Source organism: Coccinella septempunctata, chromosome 7, assembly GCF_907165205.1.
Source record: "Coccinella septempunctata chromosome 7, icCocSept1.1, whole genome shotgun sequence".
Classification (NCBI taxonomy): Eukaryota; Metazoa; Arthropoda; class Insecta; order Coleoptera; family Coccinellidae; genus Coccinella; species Coccinella septempunctata.
In genome coordinates, this window is record NC_058195.1 from 12,489,992 (window position 1) to 12,509,066 (window position 19,075).

At 34.4% G+C, this 19,075-nt stretch overlaps 3 protein-coding genes across 8 annotated transcripts; 1 reads left to right on the plus strand and 2 right to left on the minus strand.

Annotated features, from left to right (window-relative positions):
• Positions 1 to 230: 230 nt before the first annotated feature.
• LOC123316846 (outer mitochondrial transmembrane helix translocase-like) lies at positions 231 to 2,589 on the minus strand. The gene is made up of 3 exons (XM_044903103.1): positions 2,272 to 2,589; positions 1,992 to 2,209; positions 231 to 1,624 (listed from the first exon to the last, which is right to left on the minus strand). Exons 1-3 carry the CDS (start codon positions 2,433 to 2,435, stop codon positions 882 to 884), a joined length of 1,125 nt encoding a protein of 374 aa, XP_044759038.1. The 5' UTR covers positions 2,436 to 2,589; the 3' UTR covers positions 231 to 881.
• Positions 2,590 to 4,259: 1,670 nt separating this feature from the next.
• On the minus strand, positions 4,260 to 5,849 carry LOC123316847 (outer mitochondrial transmembrane helix translocase-like). Its single transcript, XM_044903105.1, has 3 exons — positions 5,481 to 5,849; positions 5,212 to 5,429; positions 4,260 to 5,049 (listed from the first exon to the last, which is right to left on the minus strand). Exons 1-3 carry the CDS (start codon positions 5,651 to 5,653, stop codon positions 4,349 to 4,351), a joined length of 1,092 nt encoding a protein of 363 aa, XP_044759040.1. The 5' UTR covers positions 5,654 to 5,849; the 3' UTR covers positions 4,260 to 4,348.
• A 151-nt stretch (positions 5,850 to 6,000) lies between these two features.
• On the plus strand, positions 6,001 to 18,645 carry LOC123316413 (phosphatidylinositol 3,4,5-trisphosphate 3-phosphatase and dual-specificity protein phosphatase PTEN). Of its 6 annotated transcripts, none has more exons than XM_044902478.1 (7): positions 6,002 to 6,321; positions 6,398 to 6,423; positions 8,204 to 8,449; positions 11,188 to 11,626; positions 11,765 to 11,999; positions 12,141 to 12,470; positions 12,536 to 14,105. In XM_044902478.1, the coding sequence occupies exons 1-7, from the start codon at positions 6,317 to 6,319 to the stop codon at positions 13,379 to 13,381; spliced, it is 2,127 nt and encodes a 708-aa protein (XP_044758413.1). In that variant the 5' UTR covers positions 6,002 to 6,316; the 3' UTR covers positions 13,382 to 14,105. The 6 variants fall into 6 exon arrangements, with proteins under 6 accessions (XP_044758411.1, XP_044758413.1, XP_044758416.1 ...); XM_044902481.1 differs by adding an exon at positions 18,408 to 18,645 and having other exon boundaries at positions 6,003 to 6,423; positions 12,536 to 12,695; XM_044902479.1 differs by adding an exon at positions 16,488 to 18,336 and having other exon boundaries at positions 6,003 to 6,423; positions 12,536 to 12,695.
• The last annotated feature ends 430 nt before the right edge of the window (positions 18,646 to 19,075 follow it).

The following is a 19,075-nucleotide window of genomic DNA, read 5'->3' on the forward strand; positions in this document are numbered from 1 at the left end:
TTTGACCAAACCGCTGCATCTCGACGGTTGCGAAATCGAACAAGAGTCGAGGAACTGCCCCGTTTCTAGCTAACACTCGACTCTGGAGTCAGATCAGAAATAACGGAAATAAGCTTTAAACAATCGTGATTTTTGATACATAACAAGATTGTTTAACCTCTCGTTTATGCCTTTATCTCCAAGTTTGAATAGAAGAATTCATGTGTGACTCGGCAGAAAAAACGTTAGCGTACAACTTTGACAACGTTTTATTTCCAATAATATATACTGAAGAGCATCCAATCTTCATTTAATTAATAACAATATGTTTTATAGACATATATACAAAAATATGGTACATTTCTAGAAACAGTTTAATCTTGTAAAATACAAACTGCTATTAGAAAGCTGAAATATATACAGCCCTATATATAGCAACTTGGGCAATTTCGAGATGTGAACAATTCTGCACTAAGAATATGATGCAGCAACAATCTTCAAGCTTTCAATGTGAAAGAATTATAGCACAGAGACAGCAAAATAAAATTCAAAGTAAATAAATTTTATTCCATCAATTTCAGTTGCTACCATTCCAAATAACTAAAAACAAACAAACTTAACAAACACTAAATTGAATAATTGGTGCTATCATTCATCAAGTATAATCAGGAATTTCGTCACAAATTCTGAAAAAACTCATAAATAATTTCAGAAGAACATAAAAATTTTCTTTCAAGATCACAAAAATAAGTCTAAATACTGTAATTTTGGGATCTTCAGAAAGATATTCAAATTGCTTTCCTATAATTGTCGCAAAATTTAAATGACTTCGCAAAAGTGTCTATTTTTTTCTTACACTTTTCATCACCTATCCAAGACTGCAAATACTTTATCCCTAGCAGCTATTCAACATCTAAACTGGCTTCGGGCATTTGAATAGGCACACACAGCATTTTTGAGGCACGTATTTTTTCCACAGCGTTTTCAAGATCACTCATCGTTATAGGCCTTAGGGCGTCATGAAATATTTCACCGTCTGATGAAGTCGCCCCTGATGTACTGGGTAATTCCCCTTCAGTGCTCATGAAGTCTCTTATACGATACACAGCTGCAGATCGACACAATTCCATCAAGTCTGAACCTGTGAATCCGTCAGTCTTCTTAGCAAGGTCATGGCAGTTTACATCTGGCGCTGTGGGCTCTTTATGAAGAATCAGTTCGAGGATCTTTTCGCGCTGAGCCATACGTGGCAGACCAATGTTAAATGTAACAGGCATCCTCCTCAAAATTGCATTATCCAAATCCCGAGGCCTATTTGTAGCACCCATAATGATGACCGAACAGTTTGAATCTGTAATCAAGCCATCCCACCATGACATAAACTGTGCTTTCATCATAGCTGTTGCTTCGTGATCAGTTGCGCTCCTACTGCGGAGGAACGAGTCGATCTCGTCGATGAAAATAATGCAGGGTTGTAATTTTACTGCTAGACTGAACAAGGCAGCAGCTAGCTTCTGACTTTCCCCATACCATTTGTCAGTCAAAATCGATACATCTAAATTGATGAAATTCATTCCGGCCTCTTTGGCAGTTGCTTTGGCTATCAAAGTTTTTCCGCAACCTGGGGGCCCATGCAGTAAGACACCTAAAGAATAAGACTTGGATTGATTGAAAGTTGAGCAGGAGATTCAAAATAATTATGTTATTTTCACATGTCTGTCTTGACCCCAGCTCAACTCTCACAAGTCAGTATAATTTTGACAGATTGAACCAGGTTTAAAGTTTAACTTGGCTCAATCTGAATTGTACAATTACGCCTAAAGATGCCAGGTCATAGTGGATTATGAGATATGGATATTCTAAAGCGTCGAGGAAGGAAATTTCATTTTAGCCGTAGCTATAATGACCTGATGATGAAAAAGTTTTCAAGACAACAGGTTTGTATAAAGCCAATGTCTTGGTAATACTCAGTAAGGGCAGTTCATATTTTAGAGTATCTGTTGACCTATTACCTTTGGGTGGCATTGATAATCTAGAGTTTTCGAAAAGATCCCTACGCTGGACAGGTAAAATTACAGTTTCCCTCAGATCGGTGATAACATCATCAAGTCCTGCTATATGATTCCAAGTTACAGATATGTCATCGGGATGCACCAAATGTGCAGCTATCATCAATTCATATTCGGAGAGATCATCAACAGGCACATATCCTTTTCCACTGTCTGTGATTCTGAAACACGAATGTCTACTGGCTAGGGCCAAATGATTCAAATTGAACTGAAATCATTTTACCTTTTTAGATGTTTCTTTGCTTGTTCTGTCGCCTTTTTTTTGCTTTTGTTGGTGGGATCTATCTGGTTCATAAGCCATCTAACGCTGAGAAAAGTTATCGCAGTTACGATAGATAACCTCATAACTATTCCCAGAATTTGCTCTTTCGGAGCAGATAAATCCATTGTAAAACTTAATCGTAATAAAAATTTAATTTAGACGAACTGTTGCTGCTTTTACAGCACCGTTAAAAGGAAAAACGAAAACGCACTTTAAAGATTATGGATAAATCGCATATGAATACCCGATGGATAACCAAGTGGAAATGACATATGAATTAGGAATTTGGATCTACAACCATAGAACAAAAATACATTGATCAACGAACTTGAAATTAGAATTAAAAAAAATAAATTGACCAACTACGAATTGAAACAAAAGTGTATATAGAATTTAGAATTTTTTCTGAAAATTTTTTTACTGCCATTATGGAAGAGATATTAATTATGGGCACTGGAAAGAATGGTTACTGCTGATGGTATTCAATGCTTTATTTATAAAAATATGAAGACAAATTCTTCTGTACAAAAAATACTCATTATCGTAGACAGGTAGGAAATGATGCTTTATTTATATGAAGACAAATTCTTCGTTACAAAATATACTCATTGCCGTAGACAGGTAGGGGAAGAATTGGGCTCAGCCCCTACAGAATTCTCAGTGCGCCTCTAGCCCTGATACATAATTTAAAAGTAAACTTTAAATTACACTGAGCTTCCTAGGCACCCCATCCTGGCTACCGCAATTAAAACACTCCAAATTGAAGTTAAAATCAGATATAAAACTCTTCTCAATTTGTAAATGGAATATGAACACTTAACAATTAAGTTTCCTTCCTCAAGCTGCAAGGCACCTTTTTTTTACTTTCAATATGAAAGAAAAATATACTCCATCAAAATTATCAGCTGTAATCAGTTTTTCTTATCCTATATTATATATAACATTATTTTTATGGTTGCGTTCACAAACATACTCCGAGAGTAGAGTATGAGTACGGCCATGCTCAGAAAGCATACTCTGAGGAACTAAAAGTACGCTTGTGAACGCTTCGAGTAATAAGAGCTTACTCAGACTAAGTTTGTGAACGCAACCTATATGGTTTTAATTTTAAATTTAAATTTAAGGGATAATTCCTTGTCAAACAAATAGTGTAAGGCGTTTTTAAATTTGGCAATTTCGTGTGGAGAGTCGTTCGTTGAATTTTGTACAGCCATTTATGTTCTTAATTCAATCGTACGAATTGAAAACATAGTTGTGTCAATTTTGAATGCTGATAAATATGCTGCAAATCTGAATATTTCTCATTTTCATATACTTTTCTAGGTTATATTAATATATTCCAGTTCTGTGACTGAAAGTACAGAAATTTTTAGAAATCTTTTGTGAGCAAATTTCAAGCTGCGCCTGGACTTTCAAGACCTACTGGGATGTCAATCATTCTTGAATGGACTATAAAAGGTCATAAGGAATGCTTCGGTAGTCTTTCAAAATGAGGTGTAATGTCTATAAGGATTAAAATGAAGTTCAACACATTATCACCGAGTAGTTTGTCTATTACTGGTGGAAATGAGGTGAATCTCAAGATAAATGACGTATTTCGGTCCACCGTATTCCACCTCAACCACGCCAATTAGGTTAATTTAAAGAACGCCCCTGTATATTTCTTATACTTTCATAATCGGTCACTGCATCAATGTTTTTATTTATTTCGAACATCTAAGGCACACAATAGATGAGCTTTTATAACAAATAATTCCACCTGATAATCTCAAAATGAGTATTTCCAAACATATGAAATATGTTGAAATAAATAGAGAAAATGCATTTCAAATTTTGAAATTCATTCTGTCAACTTACTGTCGGCTAAAATCCCAGAAAACTGAATGTAATCGTCAAAATCTAGCTAATGAATAGATTATAGATACCTAATTCACACAAAATCTGAAAAAATCCTCAAAATATTGTTTTACTTCCTGATCCTATAGGCATGAGTCTACAAATAGTAAAAGACGGTTCATACCTGAACTGACAGGTACATCTATACAGGAGCGCTCAAAAGTTTCGACGAGACAATGTGTTGAGTCGCATATAGAAGATCGCCCATCGAAATAGGCCTCAGGGACTCAGGTTCTGCTGGAGCAGATGCCGATGTACTAGGCGCCTCTATTTCATCACTCACAAAGTCTCTCACACGATACATAGCTGCAGAACGACACAACTCCTTCAAATCTGAACCAGGCAAGCCTTCTGTCATCTCAGCAAGTACACGGAAATCAATATCTCGTTCAAGTGGTTCACCCCTGAGAATCAGTTCAAGGATCTTTCGACGCTGAACCATATTCGGCAGACCAATGTTGAATCTAAGCGACATCCTCCTCAAAATTGCTTCATCCAGGTCCCGCGGCCTATTTGTAGCACCCATGATGATGACTGTACAATTGGAATCCGTAATTAAGCCATCCCATAATGACATGAACTGCGTCTTCATCATAGCTGTCGATTCATGATCGGAATAGCTTCTACTACGAAGGAAAGAGTCGATCTCGTCGATGAAGATAATGCAAGGTTGCAATTTTACTGCTAGACTGAACACCGCAGCTGCTAATTTCTGACTTTCACCATACCACTTGTCAGTCAATGTGGATATATCTAAATTGATAAAATTCATTCCGGCCTCTTTGGCAGTTGCCTTGGCTATTAAAGTTTTTCCACAACCTGGGGGTCCGTGTAATAAGACACCTAAATTATGAATGCTACCATTAGAATAGAAACAATGTTAGTTTGAACAGCAATTCTACTATTAATTGCTAAACTAACAACATACAATAGACCAGAACATGTAGAAAATTTTCACCACGGGAAATATGAATATGAGATTTAAATTCTATTTTCATGTCATACCTTTAGGTGCTGCTGATAATCTTGAATCTTGGAAAAGATGCCTGTGTTGAACAGGAAATATGACATTATTTCTAAGGCCCTTAATAACATCATCAAGACCTGCTATATCACTCCACTGAACAGATATGTCATCAGGATGCACCAGGTGTACAGCTATCATCATTTCATAGTCATTAAAATTGCGAATAGACAATGGCCTCTCACCGTTTCGTGCAAACCTAGAGTCGAAAAAACTGAAGAATGGTTTCTATGAATTGAAAGAATGTCACCTCTGGAGAAGTTTCCCTGCGACCTCTCTAGCTTTTGTTTTGGCTCTGTAAGTTGGATCCATTTGTTCTAGTAGCCATTTTATACCCAGGTAAGAAATTGCGGAGACAAGAGTCAAGTTAAAGAAAAGGCTTAAACTCATTTTTGGGATCGTTAAATTTTTGCTTATATCCATTGTGAATATGTAGCTGTTTTCACTATACTTCCGAAGACTTTTTAATAAGTAGTAATTAAAATTGTCAATTGAACAGTTAGAACATTAGAACTCTTTCAAAACTAAAGGGATAAAGATTGAAAAATGCAAAATCAAAACTTAAAACAGTAATTACAAAGCAGAGACAGAGTTTTCTCAGTTTTCTGTTACAAAATTGTAAAGTAAACTTTATCATAGAAATGATTTTCTTGATTTTCCAGCAGACACAACCTCTCTGTTCCATTTTCTTTTGGAATACTTCAAATAATTTGAACTACCATCTGCGGAACTACCGTATGGTGTTCGTCACAGAACGCTAATGTTCGTTCATTGAAAAATATGGTTTGGTTATTTTTCCAAGAAAATTGTTTGACAGTACGTTTTCAACTTTCATATCAAGAAAATCAGAATAAGCTGAAAAATTTGTATATTTTCAGCAAATTTTACTATGAAAAATAGAATTTCATGAATATATACACCAAAAAAGTTAACCTTACCATATTTGTTTTGGAGGCATGTGGTGTCAAATACTAAATAGCATTTTCAGTTATTTTCACATGATTGTATATAAGCATTAACGAACTAAATTTCTGTTTGTGTTGAATAAAAGTGCTGTGGAACTGTTTTATTGAGCATACAGAATATATGAAGTAAGATACTAAAAGTACATAGCATTCCCATCTAGTGTTAAAGTGTTGCATCAATTTTTATGGGTCTTTGTTTCAGTAACTGCAGTTCTAATGGAACTTATGGTGAGTAACATTTTCTGGTGAAATTTGCAAGATGAAAATTGAAATGAAAATTAGAGCTATATTTCTTGAATGTACTAAAATTATTAACTTTGGAGTATCTGCAATATTCAAGTCTTGGCTCGATGCATCTAATATTTCATACTGAGGTACAATTTGAAATAAGGTGTCTTGAATCATGTGCTAAAGAGACTATTGTTCCTGATTGGAATCCTGATTGCATCATCTGTAATCATTGTTTACCCCTGGCATTCTTTTTTCCTTTGGATTTATCATTTACGATTGAGTAAATTCAATATCTATGTATTAATACTCCAACATGTATTCTTGAGAACATTTTTGGTGTATTTGTTGGGTGAAAATGGTTTGTGTGTTTCATTGATCGATAAGTATAGTTAAAGAGAAGTGTGTGTGGGAAAATTTTATAGATTTATATATTTTCAGATTTTAACAGTTATAAATAATTAAAATTAATCCGAAGGGATGGGCTTCTTGTTGAAAGTATTTGCATTTTCAACATTTATTTCTTTTTCAATGAATTGATGCACATAAGATTCATCCACTGAAAACATTTTAGCCCACTGATTGTATGATATTCGAAATATAAATATACTGGAAAATTAAAATAAAGGATTATCAGTATTATTTGTATCAGTTGTCCAACTAAAAATTGAAACCCACACCCGACTTCATAGACAGCTATGTGGACCCTCGCGAGCCTCAACAGCGCAAACTTCGCAACGTTAGTATAAGCCGCGACTCACTGCGCTTTGATTTAATGAGTAAAAACCAACTCACTGCCTGTGTTTTGTCCTCAGAAAAACCTTATAACATCATTACTCTCAGTTTTTGACTAGCATCAGTTTAAATACGGACAATTAGAATTGAGAATATCGGTAACCCAGCAAAGTGTTGGCGGGGAAGTATTCTAAATTGTCCAGTTTTTTGAATGACTCTCAATTTTTCGTGTTATTTGGTGTGCTAAGCTGATCTGCCCACACCTTGGCTTGTTGAAATGAAGACAATAGTTCTGGAGTTACAGATCTTTTCTTTGTTGCCATAAAGAAGTTCTTTGAAATTACAATTTTTTTGCGTTTATCTCGGGAACCATTCATCGAACTAAATGATCCACGAAATATTTCAATGAAACTAGAAAATTATCTGAGCCTAACTCCCAAATGCTAATACATATGTACTTTCTTCTGTATAATTAATACAGAAGTTGGACAATTTTTAATGTGCAGGGAGACATATTTTGATTTCAAATTCCTCAAGAATCTTACATATGGGTGAAACAGCTTTTCAAAGGTTATAATAGACTTCAATAAGCATTGATGAAACCATTATTTTGTTGTTTTCACCCTAATTATACAGATACATTACAATTTCCGTGCAGAGAATTATAAAGAATGTCAGTTTCAATATTTAATTTCAGTAATATCACAAAGCTCCAATCTTTTCTTACACAGCTGAAGCTCCACCAAGCTTTAGCATTAATTTAATTCACCAGAGCTTCAGATTCAATGAGGGAAAACCAGTATTTAATGTCATTTTCCTTGTTAGCTATTAGAAAAACTGAATGAATTATTGTCATGGGATTTTCCTTAGCGTTTCATTCTACCTATTCAGTAATGCTCAGGCTGTTGTCAACCTAGATATGCACATTGGACTTAGTTAATGAATATAAGATTTGTTTATGGCATATTTTGTGAAAGTATGTGGCTGCATTAAATTAAATATATGCTCATGTGACGATTTCCTAACTTGTTTTTATTTGTTGCAGATGAGGGAACCAAACTATGCCAACCACAAGCATTGATCAACCCTGTCTCCTTCACAAATATTTTGTCCTCGGCTAAAAGAGAACAAATCGGCACATTGAAGGCCAGTAGCTTGCCACCCGTAGTATATAAGAGAATAAGGAGAACCACAATGGCGGCCATGTTTCCGTCAATGAATTACCTCAAGACAATAGTAAGCAAAAATAGGAACAGACACAGAGAACAAGGATTCGATCTTGATTTGACTTGTATCCTTTTCAACTGGCATTGTTGGAATTGGTTTTCTTCTGATATCTATTCGCATCAAAACTAGATTGGAAAATGGGTCATCAAAATCTGATTGGAATTGGGTTCTGCGTAGTTTATTCGTTGAAAGTGGTGAGATTATTGAAAAGGAAAAGTTGATAATATTCAATTAAACTACTATCAGTTGAATTTCCTGTCTTATCTTCATCAGGTCTACGTGATTATTTCGATATTAAAAATTCATATCAGCACACAGGATGTTGTGATTGATTAGAAACCATTTAATAAGGTTAAAGATGATGTATACAGGTGGCCTTATTTCATCTTGCGGTCTGTTAACACCAAATGAAGGGGTTCCCAAGGGTTCAAAAGCTTAAACCGCTCATATAACCACTGTTTGACTGCATACTGAGGAAATTATTTTCCACGCGGTTGGCGTCTACCGCAGAAATAATCAGTACTTGAAATTTTGCCCTTTATATGGGGCAAGTCTTTGACCTGTACAAATATTTCAACAGATTCTTGAGGTCAAAAGAAACACTTATTTCCTTCATCATTTTCTGCGATTCCGACCAGAAAAAAGGTTATAGCCATTTTAAGTTTTCATCATGAGCACTGCCACCCCTGGAAATCTGACAATGAATGAGTTACCGCAATTTCATTGGCTATGAATATTGAATATCCTTCTGATTTTTTTTACATTTTTTATAAAAACATGAAGCTTGCAACCAGCTCTGATATTCATCTCCAATATAAACTGCTCCACATGAGTTGACTTAAATTGCAAAAAAATATAGTTAAAATAAGATTTTTGTGATGAAAATTCATATTAATATGATTTCAAGTTGCAAATTAATTTTAGCCTATAGGTCTGCGGCGTATACAGGGTGGTTAAGAAAAATCGAGTAAAACAACGAAATTTTATTCCCAGAGAATTCAAGCATTTTAAGACTATCAATACAATGTAAGGCCTCCACGGGCATCAATAACAGCTTGACATCTTCTGTGCATACTACTCACGAGGTTGTTGAAAATTTCTTGAGGAATTTGGTTCCATAAACGGGGCAGAAGCTCTCTCAGATCGTTTAAGGATTCTGGTGTAATTTGATGATTATCTAATCTTCTTTGGAGCATATCCCATGCATGTTCTATGCAGTTCAAATTTGTCACAACTTTTTCAACGACATGCTCCCTATAGTGTAGGGCGGTCATATTCAAGGACAAATGTGTAGATCTGTGCGCCCGTTGAAACATATCCCGGCCCATACCATAACACTACCCCCTCGGAATGGATGGACTTCTTGGACATAGCGACAATTACGGGGTATGCGTGGGATTGTCCATACCCTTAATCTTCGAGAATCTGAAAATCGTCCATATCTGGATTCATCAGTGAAAACGACACTATGCCATTAATCGTTCCAATTGATATATTGCCTTGCCCATTCCAGTCTTTGACGCTTATGGTCACGTGTTAATAGAACTCCTCTTAATGGACGTCTAGAACCTGGATTCACCTCTCACAAACGTCTGATGGTTTTGATGAAAACTTGGACCCCATCTGCATTTTGAAGAGTATTTCGTAGCATTCTACACGTAGATGTAGGGTTTCTTCTCGCCGAAACGGTGATGAAACGATCCTGAGCAGGTGTTGTTTTTCGTCGTCCACCAAGCCTTGGTCTTTCCAACACGGAACCTATCTCCCTGAGCCTATTCCAAAGTCGAGATATCAAACTTTGGCTGACTTGGAGCCTTTCCGCTACAACAACCTGAGTGAGGCCACCCTGTAGCATTCCGATAGCCCTATTAGCCTCAGCGTTTGTTAATTTACGTCTTGGCATTTTCAGAAAACTCGTTTCAAACCGTAGCCGTTGATAAACTGACTTAATTTCAAAATAAGAACATTCATGAAGCATATGCAAAGAACCAAACTTCAGAAAAAAGGCGATTGACGAAATATCTCATACTGATTTTTATTGGATCAATTCAAGTTGTTATTGGGTTTTAAATGATTTTACAGCAATTTTTTCGAAGATTACATACTTTTAAAAACGATTGAATACGATATCCCTAACTCTTGTGTAGCAGTATATTTATAGTCATTTATTGTTGTTCATTTCATTTCACACAAGAGTTACATATGCAAACATAACCCATGTAAACTCTCAATTTCACATAAATAAATATACTACATATCTGTAATGTATTATTTAATTCGGTGGATCTTTTATACAAAGTTGCATACAGACAAAGTATCCAGTTTTTCTTATTTCACAGATATTCATTATTTTGGTTATCGAACTACATGAAAATCGCATCATTCTAGAAAAAATTAAGAATATTTTTATTGTCCAAATACTCAAATATTCATTAGTGAGTGTTCAACTCACTTCCAAGAGTATTTTTATGGTATGTAATGGACAATGGTCATAATGAGAAAAAAGGAAGATGTCGGTGGAATTTTCTGTTCAGAGGAGATTCATCACATCAATGAAAAATTAAAATCATTCCATTTGATTAATTGGTTTGTGAGATATAACATAAAATTACATTTTTTTATGGATTTTCAACTGCCTGTATCTTTTCATCTTGAACGAATTGTAAAAAAGTGGAAAAGGAAAAATTGTTAGTTTTGACCTCTGGAATATTATGTTCAAATATGTCAGAGCCATTATTGGTAAAATTATCAATTTGTTGTTGTCGAAAGAGACATGAATATATTCCTTCATTCATGGAACAGATATAACTGACAGAATTATAGCAATGGCGTATCCCGCCGAACGTGTGCAATCTATATTTAGGAACCACCTCAACGACGTCTACGATTTTCTTGAGATGAAACACAAAGACCACTATTATATCTATAATCTATGTTCGGAAAGATCCTACGACAAGGCCAAATTTTGCAATAGAGTTAAGGTATACCCATTCGATGATCACAATCCACCGAGTTTTGTTATAATAGAATCATTCTGCAAAGATGTGCATCAATGGTTAGAGGCCGACCCGAAAAATGTGATAGCCATTCATTGCAAGGCCGGTAAAGGAAGAACCGGTACCATGATCTGTTGTTATCTGTTACACTGTGGTTTGTATAATAATGCAGAAGACGCACTCAAATTTTACGGATCTATGCGTACCCAAGATGGCCAAGGGGTCACGATACCTAGCCAGATAAGGTATGTACGAATTTGAACATAGCTCACCCTGTATATTCATCAATTTTTTTGAACCCCACGAAGCTTTATATTAATGAAATAATTACATATTTTCAATGCTTACTTTTGTTCCTTTTATGATCAAATGTTTCCTTTCAGGTACGTGAAGTATTATGCACAATTCTTGAAGGAAAATTTGACTTACGTTCCGAAGCGTTTGTATATAAGGAAAATACATTTGAAGCCAGCCCCCAAGTTCTCAGAGCCTGTATTAGTAACTGTCAAACAGAAAACATTTTTAGAAAATCCTAGGAACATCAAACTATGTTCCAAAGAAGCAAAAGGTGACTGTAAAAAAATTGATGAAAATAGTGATGTAGGAGAAACTTCAAGGGTAATAAATCTTTAATTTTCATTAAAGACAATAGACAATATCAGTGTTTCTGTGCATAAGATATGATTAATCATATAAATAAGAAATTTTCATTTGTTGTTGTTTCGAATGTATCCAGTTAATTTTGAAAATCGTTTTTAGACTGAAGAAAGTTACGAGGGGAAATACCACGAGATGACTCTGGGATTCAAAAGCCGCACTTTCAATTTCCGCACAAGTGATCCGGAGGTTTCGCTGGATTTCAAAGTTCCTTCGTCCTTAAGCGGTGACATAAGAATAGAATTATTTTACCGATCGCCAGTCTTCACGAAGAAGAAGAGATTCGCACGGATTTGGATCAATACATTCTTCGCCGCCCTAAACGGCGTTACGAAAGATAACAACATTAGAAATCTCATATTCAAGAAACACGAATTGGACATAGTCGGAAAAAAGGATAAGAACAACAGGCAGTTGTCGGAAGATTTCGAGGTGAGTCATAGCGATCTTTCGATCAACTTCGAAGGTAGATCTACTTTTGATCTCATTCTTTCCAGTTGACTGTCGAAATAAAACTACCGTCCCATGATGATGAAACCAGAGACTCGTTGGATGGATCGACAAAAGAGGGAGAGATAAGGGGTTCTGTAACTTCGTTATACGAAGATAGCTCTGGAGCGGAGGATGATACTGATGATGATAATGACTGGGAATCTGGTAAGTCTCAATTGCTTTCATCAAAGAATGAAGATTCCGAAGCACTCCTAAAAGACGAGTCAAAAAGCAATAGACAATCGGATTCATCAACAGAAGAGAAAATTTTTCCGAAAAGTAAGAAACAGATTGGTAGTTCTGTTAGTTCAAGCATTTCTCTCATTAGTTCGAAAGTTTCCAATAGCTCTTGCGAAAATTCTATGAAAAATGTAGAATGTAACCAAAGATCCTATTCTAAAAATCCTTTCAAGGAAGGGACTGATGAGATGGCAAAACAGAGCCCAAGTATTACTTCCAGTAGTTCAGATGTAACGCCCAATACGTCTGCGCACACCGTTATATTTATCAGTAAAAAAAATAAAAATACCCAAAATTCGAATCATTCTAGTTGTTTAGAATTAAGTACCTCCCCCAATTCGAAAGTTATTCGTAGTAAATCAGCAACTAATGTTTTTAGCATCTCAGAGTCCCTTTCTGTCGTAAACATTGAGGGAATCAACAAATCAAGAAGTGGAACACTTATTACTACTAGAGAAATTATTGATCTCCCATTGGCTGTTTCGGATGTAGGTCCTAGTAGCTCAACTAAAGATATTGCTAGCAGTACTGCAGATGCCAAAGTAACAAATATAAAAGGAAGTGCAGGCTTTTTCAAATCTTTCACGAAAAAATTTTCTTATAGAAAATAAAAAAGTGACAAATTTTGTGATACTTTAATTTTTTATATATGTGTTTAACTAGTATGAAGTATATTTCGTGATTTGAACCCTTCAAAAACAAATTGAATACTCAATTTATAAGATTGAAAAATGTAATTCACTCGTGAATTTTGTCAGAATTTAAAAAAATGTGATAAAAACTTAAGTTCCTTCTGCTTGAAAAAATTATTTTGCTACAAAATAATTTCCAGAAATTTTAAAGTAATATATTTGTTTTTATAGATTCATACATTTCAATGTATCATGATCTACAACTGTTTCAAGTTCCTTTACACTATGCTGTTTTAACTACCGCTTTTTTTTAAGTTTCAAAAGCCACTAAAATTTTTCCGTAAATTGACAATTTTAACTGAGTAAAGAAGTGTGCCTGCATTTAAAATATTTTCGAAAATAGAAATGAATTTATTGAATTGAGATGGATTTCCCCTATAAGGGAAATGAGACTAGGTGGACAGTTTCACCAGATCGATTTCAATGAAATGATAGACTGCCTTATATTGAATAAATGATTCTGAAGTATTATTTTATCAGAATCAGGTATTTTTCATGTGCAAGAAAGAAGAAATAACGCCATAAACATGTATTTTTAGAAATGAAGTGTTCAAGTTAAACTTGTTATAACATGTAATGATTGAGTACAAAATTTGTTAATGGTTATTTTGGAATCTCTGTAATAAAGTTTCTAATCAGCGAGTTCAACTGATTTTTTTCCAAATTCCCTATCGATTGTAGTAAAGGAAAAAGATTCTTGAGCAAATAATGATTAATTGAAAATTAGTGCTTTCCGGACAGTAGTCATGGGATGTTTGAGGGTATTCTTACTATGCTAGGTGAATAAAGTAACCGTTTATAAAGAAATGGGCCATTTAAATTATTATGTTCAGAACACGTAAGAAGGAAATAACAAAATAATTATTTGCAACCCTTTAATCTTTGATGCATAAAATGTTGATTATACATTTTACAATACATAATTAAGTATTTGAATAATTTTCCAAAACAGGTGTAAATGACTAGTTGCCAAAGAATTTAAGAGGTAATATTCTTGCTAAAAAAAGGTGTGGATTTTTTGTACAGGTTATTTTGATAGCTTGATTCATTTTCAATCCAAGGTCTCTTTTAATTTCTTGTTAAAATTAACGATTTTTCAGAAAATAAAATATCAGGTTCGCAGTTCCAGTCATATAGGCTAAGTTGAACTTTTTTATTGCTTCCTCGCTTCCATAGAATCTCTACTCAACTGGCCAGCAGATCTGAAAGATTCATGAGGACTTGTCACTGGAGAAGATCTCATAACGTCACTTCAGAGTTTTTTTGAGTTTTCTGGTTTCTAAGAAAAAACTAAAAATTGCCTTTCAATTGCCATCTTTAGAGGGCTCCATCTAAGCAGGATCTGCACACAAAAAAAATTATGTGAAAGATCCACACTATTTTTTGAAAAGGAATCACCCATTACATTTTTTCACAACTTTTCATTCACACCCTGTATATTTTGAGGGTTTTGGAAGTAGATTGAATAGTTCAATAAAAGCCATCACACGCTTATACTCGGTTTAGGACGTTTACTTTACTAGTTGCATGCAAAAAATCTTCAATATTTAGCAAGCTTTTCACGATAAAGGACTCTAGTCCTAGTTGTCAGTTCAAACATTTTGAGAATTTTCCACAACTTGAGAGGAGAAATTCCACAACCAATTGATGGTTGTCGCGTTATTTATCATAATTCTGAAGTGTTCTGATTGGCTGAAATTTTCATTGGAACCAAGGAGATGAGTTGTTGGGTTGACATCTTGAACTGAAATCTCCTGGTACCTTGAATGTGATATTGCTTTCAAAATGCCCCAATTGGTTGTATGATCAAGGTCATTCTATAGTAAGTCACTAATTATTGAAGATTTTAAATTGAAATTTTATCTTGAAAAAACTCCAAACCTACATTTGATTTAGTGTATGGTTTAGTTGATTCCAATTATTCAGTAAAGGGTGATGGATACGGCATATATTATTCAGTCGTATACCTACTGAATATTGCAATTTTTAATAACTCACAGTATTCTTTTGCACAACAAATTCTAACAATAAAAACATTTAGTGAGCTGAAGTGAACTATCCATAAGTTAATTTTTAATTTTTTTCTCTCAGTTTGATCAAATGGTATAATATGACACCTAAGTACTGAGAGTTCTGTCCAAATAAGGCTATAAGCCTTTTGGTCATGCCCAAAAAGAATTTATAAGGAACTTATCATATATCTGCACTGGCAGAGAATGTAGATCGAGTGATACATCCAGTGTGGTGGATATTTTCAAAAGAATACTTGATTTTAACTAGGATTTTTTAACTACTACACGTGTTTCGCCTCAACTATAGCATCTTCAGGTGAAGGTGAAGATACTATCAATATAACGAATAACGAAACACATTTAGTGGTTGAATTATATCTGAAAAATTAGATGTGGTTTGTAGTTTTCATTGAGAATCGGCCACATAAATTAAATCTATGTTATAGGTATTATGTGTGATTAATTTAATAGTAAAATTTCTGACCGATGAAGATTACCAGAATATTACGAAGGTTCTCACACCTGTGTTGTAGAAATTTGAACAATGATAAAATACTTAAAAAAAGACCAAAACGTTACCACGTCACTTCATCTGCCCTACGCCGAATATCTGTTTGACTTCTCAGGAAATCTGCATAGACCCTTAGATTAATAAAGCCACAATTGGATTGAACAAATCTGTATAAAGGATTCCCCTTTTTTGTGCAGACCAAGAGTAAAATTATTCTGATCTGTAACTGGTGGACGTTTGAGACTGGTATGCTTGGTTGGAACATAAACATAACACCATTTGTTGTTGTCCAAAGACTGAAGGGAGATACTTGCTAGTAACTGATCTATATTTTTGGTAATTATCTTTCAAAATGCATACTGGGTATCACAAAATTCTCTGATAAACATATTATGTTAGCGATGTTCAATAATGAAATCTTGAGACAAGACTTATGTTGTAAGATCACTTCAGCTCCATTGAAAATGCATGAGACTAACTGCATACGGTTTAACTTTAACAGCTCTGGAGAAGCGATTGCAAGACCCTGAAGGTGTTGGATACAGAATCTTATCGGAGTGCGAAATATCGCAACTATTGAGTAACGGTGATTACCAAGTGGGATAGAATACGTCTCTTAAACTTATCTGAGAACAAAAACTTGTTTAAAATAAGTTTTGTAAATTTTTGTACTAGTTTTCTATAGACTGTACCCGTAATTTATTACAAGGATCTGAAGTGAGGAGGTTTCTTTAAATATTGGGAGCTGGATTCACCTAGTAGCGTTTTTTTTTCAAATAAATTCATTGTTTTCAGGCATAACCTAAAACGAAACAATTTTTTTTTTAATTTGACAATTGTCAAGGGTTTTGACATAAAATCGGCAGTTCCAACTCAAAGACCCCATTAACAGGTTTGACGAGTTAACTAACGGAGTTCCTCAGTGAGCTTGACTTTGCTACCTCTGCGTCATCGGCTTTGAAATGTATTCTACCTACTTTCTATACTTTGGAAAAATTGACGTTTACCGTGGTGATTTTAAAGATAACGAAGTAGTGTTAATATTTACTCTTCAATCAATCCACCCATACTGAGATTGACGCCCAAAAACAGCTGCTTTAGGTTGAATGACCAATAGGGTGATAGGAATAATACACTACCTTCGCCAATTCTTCTACAAACGCTACGAATCAAATCCAGCTTCCAATATAGAAGTCAGAAGTACAGGATGCTCTTTCGAAGACGAATTAATAGAAAACGCTTCAAGATATTCTTATTCAAAGTCAACACAGAACAATATTTTGTTTTTCGGCAACATCGTTTTCACCATTGGCATCTTGTGTTTCATAAGAATTAAAAATTTCAAGTGAAATTCTTCTCTGGAAGGGCTTCTTTAGCCCAAGAAATATTTCATTTTATGAATTACGTTGAAAATAATGGATTTCTGTAATTCATATTTTTTTCGTACAAGTCTTAATGGATTCACATTATTATTGGAAATTATGGATGCTAGACCATTAAAAGAACTTGCTTTCTTTATCGAAGTCGAATACCTTCTCGAAATTTTTTAATAAGGCCTTTCATTTAAAAAACCAAGTATTTCTCTTTCAACTAGATACAAACTTTTTTTTTAAGTACCTAAAAGAATAGGTATACATTGTAAGTAGTTTGGGGGGTGGTATTTTCAAGATTATTCTTCATTGTGTAAAGAACTACTAGCAGTATTTTGACTGTAACATACAGACACCAACATATGTGGAAACAATAATTCCAAAGAATTAACATAAACTGCAGGTATTAGTAGTTTGTAGGGGATATTAGATGGGTTTAGGATCCTGCAGAATAGTAGAGAAGGATTCCCGCTTGTGAGGACAGGTAGCACTGGTGAGAAGTATATGATTACACTTTTATTAGAAGGATCAGATCCTCAAAGGGTCTAGTCGTAGTAGTAACATTTGAACTTCCCGAATGTCGCTTTCGTAAGGGTCTTGCGACCAAGCAATACCACCTTGAACATAGTTTTGTAGGTAGTGTTGGTCCAAGTAGAGATAATAATCGCCACGTTGCACTGAGGACGTGATAATGATCTCGAAATCGGTATATAGAATTGGTGGTTTAGATTATCCTTGAATTACCTAGATTGATTTATTGACTACAGGAAACAATAATTCTTTGGAATTAATGTTGCCACATTTGAAAGTCGGTATTTCAAGACAGAACTTAGTTTTGTACATACTATTGTCTCAATTACGTACCCAAAATTATTTTATTTACTAATCATTATACTCACTCATTAAAATATGCAGTAATTCGTAGTATGACCTGACCCATGTATTTTCAACTGAATAAATTGTTATTCTTCGTAAACATAACTTTGTTATTGAAAAGAAACAAAAATTAAAAAGTTAAACAACAGAAAACATCAAGAATTAATTTATTTCAGGCGATTCTACATACCTTTGAGGAATTCCTGCAAATTAAACACAACTATGGATATTCAATTCATACACACATTCTGAGTGGTTTTTCCGATACCTAGAGGAGACTGGAAAATATTATATATTTACTACGGCTTGAGCCAACCGTGGATGTGAAAGAATATTTTGGAATATTCAGTAGATAATTATTTTTTACCTTATTTATTAAATACAAATTTCAAAAGAAAATTGATATGAATTTAATAGGAATTTTATTCAAAAAGGATCATGAAATGAATAAATGAAGGAGTTGAAATCTCAGAATAATTAGCTTGTATAATAAAAACCATCGCACTTGAATTTTAAATAAGATTTGAAGAGGGTTGAAAATTTCGAAATATTAAGAGTTTAAACCATATGGCTCTTCTGAACAATTTAGTGTGTTAAACGTCTTTGTATTCATGTTCACTTCAAATGATGAGAGTTGATTTCGCGTATTTTCATAAATTTAAATAATTTTCGAATGGAGGATACCAACCCATCTTCTAGCAAAGAGTCATTGAATGTTTCTGCTCACAGCAGGCTTGCAACAGCAAAATGCGTGCTGAGGGTGACACTAAAACCGTTGAAAATAAAATATTTAAAATTCAACAAATCAAATTCCATAGCAATTCATCAAATTTCAATTGTTGTA